This window comes from Mytilus edulis, chromosome 3, assembly GCF_963676685.1.
Source record: "Mytilus edulis chromosome 3, xbMytEdul2.2, whole genome shotgun sequence".
NCBI classification, from domain to species: domain Eukaryota; kingdom Metazoa; phylum Mollusca; class Bivalvia; order Mytilida; family Mytilidae; genus Mytilus; species Mytilus edulis.
Window position 1 is genome coordinate 63372531 of NC_092346.1, and position 21734 is coordinate 63394264.

Below are 21734 nucleotides of genomic sequence, written 5' to 3' on the forward strand. Positions count from 1 at the left end.
GGGAAATAGTCAATGCAACATGTAGGGAATAGTCAATATTACTTGTGGGAAATAGTCAATGCAACATGTAGGGAATAGTCAATATTACTTGTGGGGAATAGTCAATGCAACATGTATGGAATAGTATACACCTATTGACTGGGTGTGAGGGTAATAGCAAGTTTGTTGTCCCTGAGGTACCAACTATTGCTCGAGGCAAAGCCGAGAGCAATAGTTGGTATGCGAAGGGACAACAAACTTGCTATTACCCGCACACCCAGTCATTAGGTGTTTTATTATACTGAACAACACAGCCATTAAGTATTTTATATATATACCAAATAACTAATTTTCTAAAAGTGTATATATATCATTTGCAAGAAAACAAAAATATCACATAACTTTATATGCACATGATGAACTATACTTTTTTATAATTCGTTTTGTATTAATAAATATTTCATTAATTTCAATCAAGACTAGAAATACTTGCTTGTGTTAAACTTTCTGTGCTTATAACAAATTCTAGCTAAAATACACCAAACGCAAATTCACTTTTAATATACGGAGAGCGAACCCATATTAAGGATAAGGTACTACATTTTAGATCTTTAAAAAAATCCCCATGAAGATTTTTTCTTCTTTTTTATGATTGCTTCTTATAAGTGAAATTACAATCAACACAAACAGATCCCACCGTTTACAATATTAGCGGGAGTTTGACGTTGCAAAGCATACGTAACCAAGCAGAGTAGTCAATGACATCATTGTCGTCCAATGAAAAATAAGCATGAAAAAGTACGGGAAAGATGATTATGAAACTATTCACCGGGGCAATAGTCTTTGAAACTATTGAATGGCAAATGGTTCTGTGGAATGAAATAGCACAACTATTTCATTACTTTTGATATAGAAAAAACACACTGAAGTATAATAATCATAATTACTTGTGGGGAATAGTCAATGCAACATGTAGGGAATAGTCAATATTACTTGTGGGAAATAGTCAATGCAACATGTAGGGAATAGTCATAATTACTTGTGGGGAATAGTCAATGCAACATGTAGGGAATAGTCAATATTACTTGTGGGAAATAGTCAATGCAACATGTAGGGAATAGTCATAATTACCTGTGGGGAATAGTCAATGCAACATGTAGGGAATAGTCAATATTACTTGTGGGAAATAGTCAATGCAACATGTAGGGAATAGTCAATATTACTTGTGGGAAATAGTTAATGCAACATGTAGGGAATAGTCATAATTACTTGTGGGGAATAGTCAATGCAACATGTAGGGAATAGTCAATATTACTTGTGGGGAATAGTCAATGCAACATGTAGGGAATAGTCAATATTACTTGTGGGGAATAGTCAATGCAACATGTAGGGAATAGTCATAATTACTTGTGGGGAATAGTCAATATTACTTGTGGGGAATAGTCAATGCAACATGTAGGGAATAGTCAATATTACTTGTGGGAAATAGTCAATGCAACATGTAGGGAATAGTCAATATTACTTGTGGGGAATAGTCAATGCAACATGTAGGGAATAGTCAATATTACTTGTGGGGAATAGTCAATGCAACATGTAGGGAATAGTCAATATTACTTGTGGGAAATAGTCAATGCCACATGTGGAGTGTACATATTGGGATGAGTCAATGCTATACATGGGGAAGGTCAATGCGACATGTGGGAAAAAATCATTGTAATAGTCAATGTGACACGTGGGACATGTTGGGAAGAATCAATGTGTTTTACTAGATATATTTGATAATATGTGTCTGTCATTTGTATCTTTATTATGTTTGTAGATATCCTGTACTTTTATCTTTATTATGATCATAAAAGCATACTTATATGTATTAATTTTTATAATGGGTCTGTTAGACTCAGAAAGATATATAGTCATTTTAAGTCAATATATGGTATGTCATTTAGATAAAAGATCTTTAGATAGACAGTAATATCTTTTTATAAAGGATTTTTGGGGGAGGGGGATTAAACTATATATGTTTTACTATATTAAAGTTAATGGGATACTTGATCACTGACATTTTCCCTAAGCTATGTCATCTTTTATTCATGGCTGATAATGATCAAGACAATTTATGACTGGAATTGTGGAATATCAAGGGAGATTTGACAGCTTATTATGATTGCATTAAAAAATAAACTATAAAGAAATTGATATTAAAATCCGGATTTCATTGGTGCCCCTAGCCACACAATCAACCATGCTTGGAATTATTGTCCAGACAAAAACAAATCATTAACATAAAAACTAGGTTGAATTAACCTTGTTTTATTTTTGTCATATCAGCCATTGATTAATTGCAGGTATACATCTTTGAATAGAAATAAAAGTCTGAACTTTGAAATGAAACTTTATTTATTGTCAAGTCAGCTGTCTCCTTGATGCACAACCTAATATGTCTTTAATTAATCAATGAAAACAAAACGATGCAGAGAATTAGGACTAAATGTGACAATTATCATAGTTCTTCATACATTTTACATTGTGACAAAAAAACCTGTCTATTTTACTTGCAGGGTGTGGTCTGCACATTACATGAAGGAGATGATTTTGGTAAATTAGCATTACTGAATGATGCACCAAGGTAATTCTATACATTGTATTGATAAAAACTGGTTATTCATGCCTTTTTACCTTTCTTGTTAAAAAAGTTTGTTGGTTTTCTCCCGACACCCCAGCTTCCTCCACTCATGAAAAGCTACCACCATGAAAAAGCCAATATTGCTGAAGGTTGCATTCAACACCATTCAATCAATTTTCTCATTAAGGGCTGTCATGAGGTACTTTCAAACCTTTTCAATATTCAGTTAATCATGAATAACTTTAGTTGTTTCTGCTAGCTTTTATTGCTATTGTTAGCTTTCAAATGTACCTTTCTTTTGAAAACACTCAGAAAAACAGGTTTGTTCCAGTTAATAACATTTACTGTACTTTGTATTCATTAAATCTGGACGATGTTGAAGTCAGTTCCATTATTGATTGTTATTTAAATGAACCAATTCTTAACTACATTTGGGTCAATTAGTCTGTTTGTTATGATGAATAGGCTAAGTAATTGGACTCACTTTAAGGACACAATTAATTGCTCAGTCCGTTTTTAAGTACACCTTTTATTTAAATCTTTTAGTTTTGCACTAAATACATTGGTTGATGATTGCTTTACTAATCATCAGCCAAAAAAAGTTCATAATGTGTCCTTTGCACTAACTGCAGTCTTGTTTTATATATTTGAAATAATAATTAAGCTACAAACAACTTAACCTCTTCCCTGAGAATTAAAAAGTACAAAAAGCAATATTTTTTTTTGTATTCCAGTACTTTTATTCTGTTTTGGTCAAAAGATGTACCAAAACAATGAATATAGTTTCAAAAACAAAAGAGATCCTGGCATTGTTTTCACAGCTACATAATATTCTTGGCATAATTAAGAAAGTAAAAAGTATTAATAACAAAAGCGCAAACACAAGACAATAGCACTAACTTTCAAATGGAAGGCTAAAACAATACAAATACACCTTTAAAAGCAATCTGTAAAGTTAATGTATACACAAAAATTTTGACATTCGTGTTTATCAATAATGATAATTTAGTAGAATCAGCTCAATAGAATAGAATGCTTTGAAATTTTAGATTCTAATTTAGTTGACATTTGTCCCCTAACAATATTGATAATTGTTACATGCAATGATGATTGCAAATTATTGCTTTAAATAATTAATTAGATATCTATAAGAATATTTATCCCCAAATGTATTATGAATTGAAATAACAAGACAACTTGAAATTTCCTAAACAAATAGGTAAAGGAAATTCTCTTTTCAAACCAGTATTTTTTTCGCAAATAACCCATCTGAACTTGATATATCTGTTTAATTACAATTGATTTTACTTCCATTATTTATTTCACAATAAAGACATTAGCAAAACACAAACCCCTTTGACAAAAGACCCAAATGATCAAGCATCTTTATTAAATGTAAAAAATAACATATTTATCACCAACCATTGCTTGGGGTCATCTTAAACTTGCAAATTTATCTAATAATGTCCTTTCACAAAACAATTCTTTCACAAAACAATTCTTTCAAAAAACATATATCAATTGCTAAAAAGTTTTTAATCCAACCTCTGTTTGAATTCACCTCTACAAACTGATAAACTGGTAAAGAATTTGTGAAGCGTGTGTAAAACAATTGTGCTTTTAATGTTTCACTTTGTTGTTTTAGTTCAAAAAGATTTCCCCCTTTATACGTGTGAACCTATATTGCATTATATTTTGATCACCATAATAATGATATAAGTGTTTAAAAAAGAATGTCATTCCTTTATTAAAAACATGCTGTGTTGTGTTATATGAATTTCATTTTGAAAAGAAGCAATCGATAATTTGAGATTTAAACTTTTAAAATATTTGTTTTTTGGTTAAAATATTTTTAACCTTTTAACAAAATATTGATGAGATCATCTCCATGCTGTTAACCTTGTAAAGAGATTAACAATTTATCAGGCTATTTTTACACCAACTGCATATATGTTACTAGGCTTTGTATGTCATTTATGATTTTGAAATAAGAATCATCATAAAAGTTTAAAAAGGCATAAACTAGCCATCTCATGTGAACTAATTTTACAAGTAGTTTCAGTTAAAGTAATGAGTTATTTCTTGTCCTGTCATGTTAAAGGCAATGTGCACAAATGCATATAAACATAAATCTACCAAATTCAACTTGTAACACTAATAGATGGCTTTAAAAAAAAAAATTTACTGAACAATTTTCATTTGTTTGAGCTTTCATCGCTACCATCTAGTACAGATATTTTTATGCCTCATTTTTTATGCCCCATTTATAGGCATTGTGTTTTCTGGTCTGTGCGTCCGTCCATTCATTCTTTCGTCCGGCCATTCGTCCGTATGTCACGCTTCAGGTTAAAGTTTTTGGTCAAGATAGTTTTTGATGAAGTTGAAGTCCAATCAACTTGAAACTTGCTACACATGTTTCCTATGATATGATCTTTCTAATTTTAATGCCAAATTAGAGATTTTATGCCATTTTCACGGTCCACTGAACATAGAAAATTATAGTGCGGATGGGGCATCCGTGTACTATGGACACAATCTTGTTTTAGACTGGCTGCTACCGTTTGTTTGATTTTTTTTGTCAAATAATTAGATCAACTAGTTTGTCTTTTCAACATAGGGGCCAAGGGAGATAACTCAAACTCAGATTAGTTCAAAAGCAATCTATCTATTAACCTTAAAATTGACTTCCTAGATTATTTCACTGTTATTACGTCTCCTTAATTTATTCCTTTTTTCTACAGGGCAGCTACCATAGTCCTGAGAGAAGACAACTGTCATTTTTTACGTGTAGATAAAGATGACTTCAACAGAATATTAAGGGTATGTAATACTATCAGAAAGTTATAATGAAAAGAACAAGTTGATATGAGCTAGATATGAGGAGGGACATAAAATTAATAGTCATTCTCTGCTGGTAACAAATCGGTATATCATTAGCAATAAGTCGTACAACAAATGAATGATGATGATAAACCAACGGTAATAAAAGAGCAATATTTCCTAGATTTCCTATGAAGAGAACTGCTCTAAGATATATATGATTATCATTGATATTTTTTTAGGATGTAGAAGCCAATACCGTAAGATTAAAAGAACATGGACAGGATGTTTTGGTATTGGAGAAAATACCGACAAACACCCCTAATCCTGATGGAACAATTCAGTCACACTTCAAGTAAGTACTCTTTAATGTATTTATTGCTTAACGTGAATGATATGGATTGGAGATGTATGGTTTAAAATGTAAAGTATATATATGTTGTGTACAAGTTGTAATATTGTACAAATTATAATTTGTACAGATTATTTGTACAAGTTATCAGTGATTTATGGACTGCTAAACACAAATGGATGATGCAAGCACACAGTCTTTTGTTTCGCATATTTCTGTAATATTTTCACAACTATATGATACAATCTAATACTGAGCATTGATACAAAACACATTATAAGACCGCAAAAAGACTTTTTATGGAAATGAATATGGTATCAGGAGAAAAATAAAATTAGAATTCAAACCATTCAGGTATCCTCATTACCAGTTTGAGGGCAAGGAGAATAGCACTAAATGTAAGGTTGAAGTATATAAATTTGAATTTAAAACATTAAACTAGTACATTCTAGAAGATAAACATGTATCACCTGGTACAAGAAGGCATGTGCCAAAACACTTATAACTTGTACAAAAAACCTTGTACAAATCATAATTTGTACAAACTTACATCTTGTACACAACATTTATAACGTGAGTGATATGGATTGGAGATGTATGATTTAAAATGTAAAGTATATATATAACGTGAGTGATAGGGATTGGAGATGTATGATTTAAAATGTAAAGTATATATATAACGTGAGTGATAGGGATTGGAGATGTTTGATTTAAAATGTAAAGTATATATATAACGTGAGTGATATGGATTGGAGATGTATGATTTAAAATGTAAAGTATATATATAACGTGAGTGATAGGGATTGGAGATGTTTGATTTAAAATGTAAAGTATATATATAACCTGAATGATATGGATTGGAGATGTATGATTTAAAATGTAAAGTATATATATAACGTGAGTGATATGGATTGGAGATGTATGATTTAAAATGTAAAGTATATATATAACGTGAGTGATATGGATTGGAGATGTATGATTTAAAATGTAAAGTATATATATAAAAAAAACACTTCTGAGGATTCATTTTTTTTCCTATTACCAATTTTCATTGATTGCTGAAAAATATGCATTTATGTGGAATTGGAATTTTCGTTGTTTAGCCAGGTTCTGCATACATCCTGATAGTAAATTTGTAATTTGTATAAACATTTGAATTTGTGATTCACCAAAATTGGTATCTAATTAATACTATTAACGAATCCATAGTTTATATTCATAAACCATTAATTTCCTCAATGTAAAAAATTGAAAGTCATTTGTCAAAACATGCTTCCAATGATAAAAATGGCATATTGTATGATAATCTCTTTATAAGATTACTTTGGATATTTTGTATAGGTATTCTGTCATGGCTGGTACAGCAGAGAAAATGTTAGAATATTTACTTGAGACCAGACTCGCAGAAAATAAAAATGAAGATCCATCAGGTACATGTTACAAGAGGGATAAGATTGTTTGGAAAAGTAAAAATGAAATATTTGTAACAGTTTTTTCTGAAGACAATCATACATCATAATGATTTCTAATGAAAAAGTAAAAGTGATGAAGTGTAGCTTTACTTATAAAAAGTTTTTTGTGCTTATATATAATAGCAGGAAGAAGTAAAAAACCTGATTTTCTTGTGACAGACTTTGAGATATAGTATAGATCAAATATGACGGAAAATATAATTCTAATGTTATTTGTTTTATGGAAAGATGTCATTGTGACAAATAGATTTTCAAAACATACTTACAAATTTTGTTTTTATTAATGATAATGGATATTTGCCAAATTTGGCCGGTTTATGACCTTTGAATTAGAAATTCACCACAATTTATATAATTTTTTCTTTTTTTTTCAGATTTTTTCCTAGTAGATTTTCTCAGGACACATGTGATATTTATGCCAACAAACAAATTGTGTGCAGCATTGCTGTCACAGTATCCTTTCAAAGAATAAGTTCTATTCAGTGTTGTAGTGGGGTAATTATGGTATTTCATATCCATTACATATTCAAAGATTTATAAACAAAGTATTATTTGGTGCTATAGCTTCAGGAGATCCTTACACTCTTTTTATTTCTAAATATTAAAAAAGTTTTGTTTTCAAAAGATTTTTGCCAACTTTTATTAAACTTCTGTGAATGGATTACAATAAAATGTTCGCTATCTTTCTTATATAGTGCCACTGTGCAATTTCTATTATATATTATTATTCATCCAAAAGATACCCTAGCATGAGCTTTTTTACATCTATTCAAATGAGGGATCTAGTAGTTTGTTTAGTTAATTGGAAATATATGATGTATTTTATGCTAAATGTAAACCATCAGATCTGTACCAGACATTATTACCTTAACCAGTAACAGTTACCATGCCAAATCTTATGTAAACTGTGATGAAGAGAGTGCCTCATATGCCCTAACACAAAGACGATCAGTCATACAGTTTGTACATGAGTGGTTTTCAATAGGACCATCTGTGTTCAAAGGAGAGAAGACCATCAAAGCTTTCTTAGAGGTAAATACTGTCAAGTAGCATTCAATTTTTTTGAAACTGCACATAAAATGTAAACCAAGTTATGTAGTGAACTGATGAAGTGCCATAAACAGTAATAAGAATGAATAAGGATAGTGAAGAAGCTAAGAGATTTTGTTACAACAGATAATTGTAATTAATAAGTAAAACAGCACTTATTTTAACACTGTTCTCCATTTTATAAAAACAACTAAAAATACTTGGGAGTGTTATCAAAGCACAATATAATGAAATTGAAAACCTTTATGTTTAAAGATGAGAGAAACAAATTGTTTTAGACACTGATGCCATAATCTATAGATATAGGCAAAATATATGCACATTTAATAGAGCCATATACATCCTATTAATTCATTGTGTCTATGTCTAGAGTTAATTGAGAAAATAGAGGACTTGCACTAAATATTTTTGTATAATCATATGCATAATATGTATTTTGTAGGAATTACAGAGTGCAGTAGAGAAGGATATATTGGTCCTCCAGTCACTGTCACAAGAATTACATCTCATCAAATCTATTCTACAGTATATTGCTGATAAGTAAGTCATAAGATAAACCAACTAATGAAGATCAACTGAAAGTCAATCAAGTCATCATGCTTCTAACATTTCCACCTTTTCCTGTCTGCACAAAATTTTTTATTTTTCAAAACTAAAAATTGTAAAGTTTGCTGATGTATAAAAGGCAAATTTCTTTAACATTCTTTAAAATCAAAACATTTGATAAATAATGGTTCAGGTTGTTAATTTTCTATTGGAAGAATAATTGGAAGTACCAGAAAACATTGTATATTGTTTAAACTCTTGATATTTAATCTTTCTCTTTAGAAAATCTCCAATAGAAGATAGGCCTATTATCAAAAGAAAATTCTCACCATCAAGTGTCTTAGTAACAAAGAAAAGTACATCTGTGGACCAATCAACTTTACCCAATCTGAGGCAGCCAATCAAACCAGACGATGAAAGTAAGTTTACATGTCAATACATGGTTGGTTGTTTTTTGTCTCAATCGTTGCATTAATGTGTGGTAAGTTAATTGATAAACTATAGGTTGGTTTTAATGTTAATTGCCATTTTCATTCTATTCATATATTACCAATAAATCTGCATTTTACTCAATCAGCTAAAACATATACCATATGATGTTGTCAAAACTTTCATTTGAAAAAAGATGGTTTTGATTTTGTCTGTACACTACATAAAAATGGTTGGTTTCTTATGCCCCTAATCTTATGCCCCACTTACATAGGAAAAATTGCGACATATGTTTTCATATGTTTAACATATGTTTTTCATATGTTTGAAAACATATGTAAACATATGTTTAGGCCCGACATGAAAACATATGTTTTTGATCATATGAAAAACATATGTTAAACATATGAAAAACATATGTTTCTAAAATCATATGAAAAACATGTTTTTCATGCATGTAAACATATGAAAAACATATGTTTTTCATATGTTTTTTATAAACATATGTTTTTCATATGTTTTCATCCCAGACCTAAACATATGTTTTCATATGTTTGGCCTAAACATATGTTTTCATATGTTCGGCCCAAATATATGTTTTCATATGTTTTTATATTGGTCCTAAATAAATATTTTTTTTATGTTTTTTTTTTTATTTTTCAAATGCATTTATTTTTTCATGTATATGTATATGTATTTTTGTTTGGTTTGTTTTTAATGGTAATGTTTTTGATGTTTTTCTTCTTCATCATCTTTTTTTTCTGTCAGGAACTCATTTTGAGTGTAAATACTTCAATATGATGATTTTAATAACCCCAAATACTTGACTCCACAGAAAATACATGGCAAAATCAAAAGCTCTTAACAAATAAAAAGCAACTGTATACATTAGCATTCCTTAATGCAGAAAAATAATTATCACAGTCAGTGCTCCATAATTTGTATTGTATATCTAGTAAAACTTTTTTTTATTAAGTTGTTGTCTCTTCTATTTTCATATTTTTGTCTCTTTGACATACTCATTTCTATTGCCTATGTTCTATTTTCATATTTTTGTCTCTTTGACATATCCCATTTCTATTGTCTATATTCTATTTTCATGGTTTTGTCTCTTTGACATATCCCATTCTATGTTTGCCTCTTTGACATACCCTAATTCTATTGTCTATATTCTATTTTCATATCTCTATGACATATCAAATTTTTATTGTCTATATTCTATTTTCGTATGTTTGTCTCTGTGACATACACCATTTCTATTGTTGATAATCTATTCTAATCTGATGTATGTGATATTTCTATTGTCTATATTCTATTTTCCTCTGATGTCTGTGATATTTCTATTGTGACAGTCTATATTATATTTCCCTCTGATGTATGTGTGATATTTCTATTGTCTATATTCTATTTCCCTCTGATGGATGTGATATCTCTATTGCTATATCACCATACACATTGATATGTAATTGTCTACACTGCTAGCTATTACAGGTGCTAGTGTATGCTGCCACTTTTGTGGCCCTTATAATTAATGGCTTGCTGTTTCGTGTGAGCTCTGTTTTGAAAACTGTATTTTGACCTGTCAATGCCTGTAATGGTTTACTTTTACAAATTATGACCTGGATGGAGAGTTGTTTCATTGGCACTAATACCACATCTTCTTATATCTATAATTAAGAAAGACAACTAGATTGACTTTTGAGTTCAATATTGTATTAATTTAAAATGAATGTTCTTTGGTACTGTTTCTTTACTTTTCAGTTCCTGAAAATAAAAATAACAGAACAGAGTTTCAATGTCCACTGAGTTGCACATATTTTATTTAGCAAGGAGCAATAATTAAAAAAAGGCACTTGAATAAAATTATAAATAAAAAAAGTGTGCTTGGAAAAAAACCTTCTTTTTCTTGTATACGAAATATTTCAAACAGACCTTCAAGGGCATTACTTACAGTATACTATGTGTTTTATAAAAAAATGAACCGATGAGAGCGCTTACAAGGCCATTTTCCTTTATTTAATATTTTCAAGGGCAATAACTCTTTTGAAAATAGTCAATCCGTCAAAAGTAGTGAACTTGATCAATATATTGCTGATATTAAAGTATAGTATAAGTTTTATAAAAATCTGGCAAGAATTGCACCTGCAAGACAAGTATAAACACCTTACAATCATTCTATAAACATATTAATTAATGTCTGCCATACAATATGTAGTTTTAATTTTTCAATGGTTCACATTTTGCATTCTTAAACAAGTTGAAAGTTACTTTATGGTATGAATTTTGATTATTGTTCATTGCTGAACAGTGACCAGTAAATGTTTTATCTTCGTTCTTTAGTTTTTTAATTGATAGTTGTCACATTGAGGATCATATGCCATCTCCTTATATCAATATTCTAGTTCTTTAAAAACACTCTACGGTTAAAAGAAAATTATCAAATTAATTTTTCTTGTTTATTTTAAGGTACAGTGGCAAATATTTAATGTATATATTCAAAACAACTGACAAGAACAACTTTTGATCATGTTAAATATACATTCTTATTCATATTTCGCCTTCGGTCTCAAGTAATGAATTAGCTTAACTTCTCTATGAGGGGTGAAGCTTACATATAATATCTCTGTTTAAAGAAACAAACTATACCATAGCTGGCCAGTGACCTTGACCCTAGTATATAAGCACCTGTTCCATAATAACTTGTCATTATTTTTCTAGAGGGGTGAAGTGAACACTTCACTTGAATTCTTTTTAGTTATTTTATTTTTATCTTAAATTTGGGAGAGAGTTACTAAAGTTACATTAACTTGTCTACGATGTACGACAAGTTCTAATGTTATTTTGTTATTTAGAAATAATAGTTCCTCAATTGTCTACGATGTATGACAAGTGTTGATGGAAATGAATTTAAAAATTTCTTGTCTACGATGTATGACAAGTGTTCATGGAAATTAATTAAATATTTTATTGTCTACGATGTATGACAATTTTATATATTCATTAAGTTTTTGCCTTAGTACACTACGATGTACGGCACATTTGTTACTTAATTCATACTCCTGTTTGTTAAACAGGTAGATATTTAAAAGTATTTCTATTCACCTGAAGGTCGTGAGTACTCTTCACAATTTACACGTGTTTTACCTGCACAGGTACACATTTTTGTATTACAATGGCTGAATTTGTTTATGCAAATGTATTGTTTTTGCAAGATGTTTAGAATGATGTTTTAGAAATTAAAGATGATAAATTTAATAGGAAAACAAGAGGTATTTTGAATAAATCCTCTTCTTAAACAGTTATAAAACCTAGTAGTTTTATAAAGGATCATAATGGCATGGCAATTGGAAATAATTGACAAAGCAACAGAACCTGTAAAAAGTAAGTTTTTAAATCTAGTGCTACTTGTATAGCTTCAAAATCTACTTGATTTGTGAATGTTTCTCACGAAAGTGCTGTTGAGTTTTAAGATAGGCATGTATATTGATACATTGACTCATTATTATTAATGTAGTAAAGAACCTGTATGAATCATGAGGTTTGAGACAGTTTTATTGCCTTCAACTCAAGCAGAGTTTGTAGAGAAACCTGCTGCTATATTTGATTTTTGCCATTAGAGGCTTACTTTAATGAAGATTTAGTTCTATATTTTGATCTGAACTACTGAAATGATACTGTGTATGTACCTCCTTTTGGAGTTTGTGCCATGGCTGATGATAGTCCAGTCGGAGTTGAATTTGATTCATCTTTTGATCCTGCATTAAGGTTTTCAGAAGCCTTTAAGGCTTCTATTAGTGAGATTAATGGTCCATTATCTCATCCTGTTTGTTGAACAGTTTAATCATGATTTTGCTTTGAAAATCCCAAAATTGTAAATATTACTACCATGTCAGCAAATATAAAATCAGGAAAATATAAAGTTCATAGAGGTAATACTATCACACTGAGAACTGTGACATTCCTAGTGTGTCGAGGATAAATAAAAAATCGAAATGGCACTGCCTAGACAGGCCCACTCTGTGGTTTCAAAGATGCAGGAAACCCAGAGATACTTTATTAAGGGGTTGATCATCACCCCTATTGTTGAGTTGGCTATTTCTTGTTGTAAGAATGGGCCATTGGATCTTGATAGTACAAGGATTTTATTGTAAAATTCTATTTGTTTGTTTGACCATGGGTTTCTGGTTAGACCCATAGGAGATGCTCAGAAATATTTAGATGATAAAACTTATTTGTAATTCTGTTGTGATAGTTGCTTTATCACGTTTCTAGTTATGATTGCATGAAGCAAACTTAGTGTTTATACAAAGATTCTGAAGCAAATTCTAGATTCCTTGGAAGAGGTTCCAGGTCTAGCAATTAATTTACTCCCAGCTGTTATGGGAAAGGCAATATCAGTTTTTTAACTGCAGAGGCTCTGTTGGTCAACAGGGCGACTATACTAGTAGGCAATTCCCTTCATTGAGAGGGAGAGGGTTTCAAAAAGGGAACAGGGAATCTCGAAGAGGTCACATTTCTCAACCAGTTGCTATATATACAGTATAGATAACTTAAATATTATGATTTGGAAAATGTTACTAATGATCTATTGATATTAGATTTAATAAGAAATGGTTATAAAATTATTTTTATGATGTACCACAAGGTTCATCATTTTTGAATTAAATACATTTCACCTTTCATAAGGATGAATTAATTTCAGAAGTCCAAAAATTGATAGCTAAGGGAGCTATTTAAGAGGTTGATCGATCAATGGAAAATCAGTTTATTTCCTATATTTTCTTAGTTCCTAAGAAAGATTGGTCTTCAAGGCCTGTATCTATTTGATAAATTCAAACATACTTAGCTTGTTGCTAATCAGCATTTGGAGCAGGACCATTTATCTTTTGTTTAGAATTAAATTTTTAGGATAAATATCTATATATATATAGAGAGAGAGCTAACATCTATAGATCACACAGATGCATATTTAAGTTTCATTTATGATTATATCACATTTTCCTGATTCATGTGGAAAAGACATTGATATGATATTTATGTTTTTGTTTTGGATTGGCTTCTGTATCAAGAGTTTTTACTAAGGTTTTAAAACCTGTCTATGTATTTATGAAATAATGTCACTTGAAGTATATACATGCTATAGTTTATACATTGATGATTCTTTTATTATGGATCAGAGTTTAGATGATTGTATTGTGAATACAGAAGAAGTGGTGCAAATGCTTGATAAGCTGTGCTTCGGAAGAAATTTTGAGAAGTTGGTACTCATTTCTTGGAAGCACATTGTTTTCCTTTGTCTCATTATTGATACTGAGCTATTTAAGTTTTTTCTGACAGATGAGAAATGGTAATATTATCTCCCTTGGGGAATTTCTTCTTAAATAGAATTGTGTAACTGTATTATAGATGATTTACATCATATATTGGTTTTGTGACGAATGCTTTTAATGCAGTATCTGTGGGAATGTTACATTGCAGAAACATGGCGAGAAATAATGTTGAAACACTGTAGAGTTGTTACAGTATTTATTTTCATCAATACATGTAGGTGAATTTTTTTTTAACATTTTAAAATCAGAAATTAAAAATTTGATTTATAGACCCATCCAAATAAGTTTTTGGATTGGACCAGATTCCTCATAAGAAGGATTTGGGATCCAAATTTGAAGAAAATGTTTCTGTTGGTAGATGGAGCTTCTTTAAGAGTATGCGCTCATTTCATATAGATTTCATAGTATTGTTGGCTATATTTTTCTTTTGGAGAAAAAAGTTTTAGTCACAGAGAGTTATACAATCAGAAAATACATTTTCAGTAGCTTTTATTATGCAATAGGAGGTAAAACCTCGTTGTCACTTAACATGCTTACTACAAATATTTCATTATTTGGGCTTGGTGTTCAAGAAAGAACATTTTTATCACAGCTCTTTATATTCCTGGTAAGAAAATTTTGATGCTTATCATATGGTTAAAAAATTTACAGATTCAAAAGGATGGCAATTGAAAGAAGATATATTTGTTTTGTTGTTATCACGTTTTCATTTTCAAATCTGTAGAGAATTACTTCGTTGTCTTTTGACCAACAAGCTCCTTTCAGAGATGTTTGTATTTTTCATGGTCAGAATTAAGACCTTATATTTTCCCATCTTTTTCATTGTTGGGGATAATTATAAAGAAAATTATTAGTGTTAAAGTTCAGAAGGCTCTTTTGATTATCCTTTTTGGCCTGCTCAGAGTTGGTTTTCTTTGCTAAGACCAATTTTAATTTATTTGCCAGTTAAACTGCTAAGCATAAAAATTAGTAACAATGTTGCATACTGAAGATAATGTCTTTCTGTCAGGAAGAGACTTAATTCAACTGTATATTGTAAAAAATATAAGTGAAACAACACCTGAAGGGTTGATTGTGCAGTAGGGTAAAAACGTGTGTATTATACTCAGAAATCACTTTAATATAAACAGGAGATTTCAGAATCATTTGTAAAATATATTTACACTTCATCTTGGAGACCATGCATCTATAATCAAGCATTATCAATATTTTTTGAGAAATTTCATTATTTGGTGTGTTCAAAGAGAACCAATTCCTTATCACCATCTAAAAAGGATGTTATTGATTATTAAATTTTTTGTAAAACACAAGCTTTTCATATTCAGCATGTTTAATGTGAATTTTCCTTGTTCTATGTTGAAACAGACTTTATCCTTTAAGAAATAGATGTTACTTAATTTGTTTGTTTACTACATGTATTTATGGAAGGTTGCTTAAACCTGAATCTGCAATTGAAGAGTTAGATACTCTTTCACTTGGGAGATGAATTTAGTGCTATCTTTTTTAAGTTCTTAATATTCATTGGAGAATTTAACATTGAAGACTGTCTTTTATACTTGTGTCTTTATTTGCCTTGACTACAGCTGCCTTAAAGTACTATCTTTATCAGCTGTAGATTTACATTCTATGTTTCTTCATTCAGAGACATGGCACTTTATTTTTTCATATATATACATGAGTTTTTGAAAAATACTAGATCTGCTAGTTAGTTTACCTAACGAGGTGATCAAAGGTTTTGATAAACCAAAACTTTGTGTTGTTAAGACAATGATTTATCATGTTTTGTGTACAAAATAGGTGAGAGAATTCATCTAAGTCTTTTCGTAAAGTTTAGATAGTTAGAGAGAGTTCTAATTTTATCCGAGGTTTTAAGGTTAACTCATTTAGAGGAACCTCTTCATAGGTGCATTTAGCTTCAGAATGTTCTATTAAGGACATTATGGCAACAGTTTTGTCTGGACATATGATCAAACCTTTTACAAGTTCTATAACAGGAAAGTGAATAATATCAGTACTAAAACGCTTTTCTTCAGTTGTAGTTACTGTGATTGTGATTTTTATCCTTTATTAAATGTTGGCATTTATATAAAAATTGTTTTTAGTTTGTGTCTACACTTTAAACAAGCTAATTCATTACTTGAGACCGAAGGCGAAATATGAATAAGAATGTTCCTTCATCCAAGCATATCTTGGATGTGCAGGATGAAGGTCATTCTTAGAATATGAGCCTGAGGCTCGAAAGTAATTAATTCCCACCCTAGGGATTATCAGTCAGACCCACCCTTTTCCACTGGGTTTTATATTTGGTCGACACAAACTTGCTTTAAATTATGACAAGTTATTATGGAACAGGTGCTTATATACTAGGGTCAAGGTCACTGGCCAGCTATGGGTATAGTTTGTTTCTTTAAACAGAGATATTATATGTAAGCTTCACCCCTCATAGAGAAGTTAAGCTAATTCATTACTTTCGAGCCTCAGGCTCATATTCTAAGAATGACCTTCATCCTGCACATCCAAGATATGCTTGGATGAAGGAACAATTCATAATATACGGTCTGTGATGCAAATGCTATAATTATTTGAGCTTCTCATTTCTCATGCATGTGCAGCAGAAGCAGATGAGACTGGTAAGGATTCCTCGATGCATACTTGCCATCAAAATGACAGAAAAATAAACAACTGTATACATGTACAATAACACTTGAAAAAGTTTTGAATAGATACATGTAACATTAAATTATTTAAATCAAATACAATTCTACATATGAACTTACTTTGATACCAGTCTTTTTTTTTACAGGACATCTGCACCTACATGTACATGTACACCGTAGCATGTACCTCAGTGATTCTTATACTGCACTTTCCTTTCATTTGGTAACAAGCTAAAATTATAAATTTTAAGTTAATCCAAAAGTCCAGACAAAAACTAAATGTACATGTAGTATGAACTGATGCTCACTAATTAATACTTTTACTTTTGAGTTAATGGAAACAATTTATAAACAATCAACAAATATATGTATAGCATGAACTTTTCTTATATCATGTATATATAAAAAACTATTCTTCTGCCTAAGTTTAAAAAAATCCATTTAGGCATTAACTCTGGTTTATTAAATCTTGATTTGCTGTTTCATAGGCAAAATTGTTGAAATACAACATTTATATATAAATATTAAACTCATGAACATAACATGTTGTCATTTGTGTTACCATCTGTATACTTCATGCATTTAATAAAAGAACAGTGTTTCAATGTACCTCACCAATTGATGGATATATATAAAATTTGCTGTCAAAAAGCAATAACCACATCAAATAAGTATGTTCTTTTTTTTTTTAACATTTTTCATAAATTATAAAAATAATCTACAAGAAAAGTAGACATGTGTGGGATGCAATTCCTTACAAATTCAATATCTACTTCCAAGAGGCAAAACTCCTGTAAACATATTTTATTAATAGCCTGTTAAGTTTCTCTTTATCTTCTTTAGTTCTTGCTCAAAACACAAAAGAGGAAAAGATTGCAAAATTTACGAGAAAGTTGTTAAAAATTGACTATAAAGGGCAACAACTGCTTAAGGGGTCCATTGAAAATTTGGTTATGTTGACCATTGTAGATCTTACTTTGAACATTATTGCATGAAACTTTTCAAAAATCAAAAATTTTAAAAATTTTGAAAAAAAAGGAATCCCTTTAAAAAGTTGTAAACAAACTATCCCCCCCCTTAACTTATTGAAATCCCCCTTGGAGCAATAACCCTAAAACTCAATCCCATCCTTTCTTTTGTAGTATGGAACCTTGTAGTACAATTTCAGAGAGATCCATACACTCGGTGGCGGATCCAGAAATTTTCATATGTGGGGGCCCAGTGACTGCCTAAGAGGGGGACTGATCTGGACATGCTTCAGTGTTTCCCTATATAATCAACCAAAATTTTCCCAGAAAAGAGGGGGGGGGGAGGGGGCAGGGCTGCCTGGGCCTCCCACCTTAATCCGCCTATGAGTCACTTAAACACAAGTTATTGTCTGGAAACTAGAAACATGCTTCTTTTTGGCCTCAATTCCTGCATATTTTGGGCAACTAACCCAAAACTCTATCCCAGCCTTCCCCTTGTTATATGGAACATTGTGGTACAATTTCAGAGAGATCTATACAATTACACACAAGTTATTGTCTGGAAACTAGAAAAATGCTTGTTTTTGGCCCCTTATTCCTAAACTTTGGCCCCATGACCCCTAAACTGAATCAAAACCTTGTACTTGTGGTTTTAAACATTGTGGTACAATTTCAGAGCAATTGAAATACTTATAAACAAGCTATTATCCTGAAACTAGAAAAATGCTTGTTTATGGCCCATTTCGGGCCCCTAATTCCTAAACAGTTGGGACTTCCGACCATCATCCCCAAAATCCTCCCAACCTTTTTTTGTGGTATTGGACCTTCTAAACAAAATTCATAAAGATTTATGCACTTAAACCCAGGTTATTGTTCGGAAACCAATGTGTCTTCGGACGCTGCAGATAACGACAACACCTTACCATTATACAATCCCCAAAAATTGTTTGTGGTCGTATAAAAAGAACAAGCAATGGAGTGTATATAGAGCTTCCAATGCTATTTTCAATAAAATGGTCCAGTAGAAAAAATATTTTTTCACAGCTTACACGAAATCAAAATGTGTAACATGTAGATAGTCTGACAACAACAAAATATTCAAACAAAGTTATCCTTTTTATTACATGTACATACCTCTCGTCATAAAATAATTGCCGGCTGCTCTTTATACATGTATACACATAAATCAATAGGAAAATCTATGAATCCATCATATAATCTAGAAAGCAATGCCTGAGAGAATTCCATCCTGTTGCTTAGCTTCTTCTTCTTCTTGAAGTACAAAAATATGTACATGTACTTCCATAGAAAATGCTAAAAGAAATAAAGTAAAATGAAATGAAGTTAAAATATCTGACAAATTGCCTTAAATATTTTTATACATGTTATATGGCAAAATTGGCTTATTTTGATCTTTTAAAACAAGACCAACAGATCTAGACTTGCCCGGAAAAAAATTATACTAGTACTATATATACATGTATAATATAAAAGTATTAAATTATTTAAATGTTCTAATCCATCTTATTAAATCCATATGCCTGTTGTATGAATTCAATGGTGTATCAAAGTGGTTAAATTTGATCTCTGACTAAATAAGTTCTTGTCATGATTTACAAATGTATAATGCCAATCTTTTTCATCAGTTAACAGTACAAATGTACATGGTCAAGGGGATAACTTAATTCAGGAGCCTGAAACTCAGTGGTTGTCGTTTGTTTATGTGTTACACATTTGTTTTGTGTTCATTTTTTGTACAAAAATAAGGCCCTAAGTTTTCTCGTTTGAATTGTTTTAAATTGTCATTTAGGGACCTTTTATAGCTGACTATGCAGTATGGGCTTTTCTCATTGTTGAAGGCTGTACAGTGCCCTATAGTTGTTAATTTCTGTGTCATTTTGGCCTCTTATCATATGGACAGTTGTCTCATTGGCAATCAAACCACATCTTTTTTTTTATATTAAATAAGTTATTAGTGAAAATAACATGCATGTTGTTATGCCAGATAATTTCATGAGTTGTCAACTCTTCATTTCTAAAATTTTCTTCGGTAGTAACATATATTTATTGTTTTTGGTGTGCACTAGGGAATTTTTGAAACTTTATATGTGCAGTAACTAAATACACAGCCTTTATAACTAATTTTCAAATTAAATGTATACATTTTTAATCAACCATGGTACAAATGTAACTTCTTTAGTCGATGAGACAAGGGATTTCACTTAGCTGTAACATTTGTACATGTATAAGATGTATAGGCCTAGTTATCATGGTTATTACAGACATGTATAAACATGTTTTATATGAGACAGTTTGGTAATTACTGAAAAGGAAGGGTGTGTTAAATTTTAACCTTGTCCATCCGTCAGTACATACATTTTGTTGTATGTCCCAAAAAATTGGGTGGTCATGCACTGGTGTTACTTTTACCTTTCTTCAGTTATGCATTGCTGAATTTTTATTGTTCTTTTCTCTCAAATTTTAGTTTGCCTCAACCAAATGTTATGAAACTTATATACACACCGCTTATTTCCACATTTATAAATTCAGATCGAGTTCATATTTGGTGGCATCACTTCTACTGTTCTTGATTTATACCCTTTACAAATTGAAAAATGACTGATTTTTTTTGTTTCCGTTTTCTTATTGTAGTTTCCGTTTGTTTTGACCAAATGCAACGAAAATAACACACAATGCTTATATTAAACCACATAAAATTTACACTTTGTAACACAGATCAAGTTTTGAACTCTAGAGGAATTACTTATACATTTCAAGAGTTATGCTCCTTTACAAATGAATTAATAAAATTGTTGATTTTTTTTGTTTCCACTCTTTTTTGAAATTTGAAGTTACATGTACATGTAAACATAATGATGTTTAAATTTGGTCAGTGTAAATGAGATCAAGACAAGGTCAAATGAACCTTGATCATGTTGATAGACACAGACTTGCAGACTCATTCATGCCCTATTATAATTATTGCATACATTTTACACCAAAACCTGAACTATGTTGTATGCTGTAGTTACTACTTGTATCTGGAATAAACCTTAACCAGGCAAGGTTTGGTGGTAAATAACTTGTTGTTAGCTTTGAACTAGTTATCAGTAACTAAGAGGTAACTCTCAAATCTGGACTTAAAGAGGTTATTTTTGTTGTGCCTGTGGTGATGTATAAATACCCTGTCTGGTTTATGTTTTTGTTGGATGTCTTTTTGCTTTGTACATATCTGATGGCAAATGTGTTAAGCCCTTTTCACACCACTATCCAAGGTTAGGAGGGGGTTTAATTTGGCACCAACAAACTGGTTTGACTCCATCACATCCTGTACATGCTGTATGTTTCTGTCCCAAGTCAGAAGTCTGTTATTAAGTTCATGTTGTAGTTTGTTGCTATACTAGTATATATCATGTTTGTTTATTTGTTCCTTGTTTTGTTTTAAAATCATTATCAGTCTGTAAATTCCTTCATTTGACTTATAAAGCTGACTTTGCATTATGCACTT

General features: G+C 30.7%; 1 protein-coding gene and 1 long non-coding RNA gene across 4 annotated transcripts in view; one reads left to right on the forward strand and one right to left on the reverse strand.

Moving 5' to 3' along the window:
* LOC139514429 (rap guanine nucleotide exchange factor 4-like) overlaps window positions 1-21734 on the forward strand; it is a 113917-nt gene that overhangs the window by 76030 nt on the left and 16153 nt on the right. For all 3 annotated transcript variants that reach the window (XM_071303698.1, XM_071303699.1, XM_071303700.1), the window contains 8 exons: window positions 2538-2605; window positions 5344-5422; window positions 5665-5777; window positions 7116-7204; window positions 7621-7699; window positions 8128-8278; window positions 8739-8836; window positions 9125-9261. In XM_071303698.1, the coding sequence (XP_071159799.1) occupies window positions 2538-2605; window positions 5344-5422; window positions 5665-5777; window positions 7116-7204; window positions 7621-7699; window positions 8128-8278; window positions 8739-8836; window positions 9125-9261 (814 nt within the window). The remainder of the gene's footprint in view (window positions 1-2537; window positions 2606-5343; window positions 5423-5664; window positions 5778-7115; window positions 7205-7620; window positions 7700-8127; window positions 8279-8738; window positions 8837-9124; window positions 9262-21734) is intronic.
* LOC139514430 (uncharacterized) lies at window positions 10968-19469 on the reverse strand. Its single transcript, XR_011662613.1, has 3 exons — window positions 19361-19469; window positions 17379-17489; window positions 10968-11035 (listed from the first exon to the last, which is right to left on the reverse strand). It is a non-coding gene; the product is annotated as an uncharacterized lncRNA (long non-coding RNA).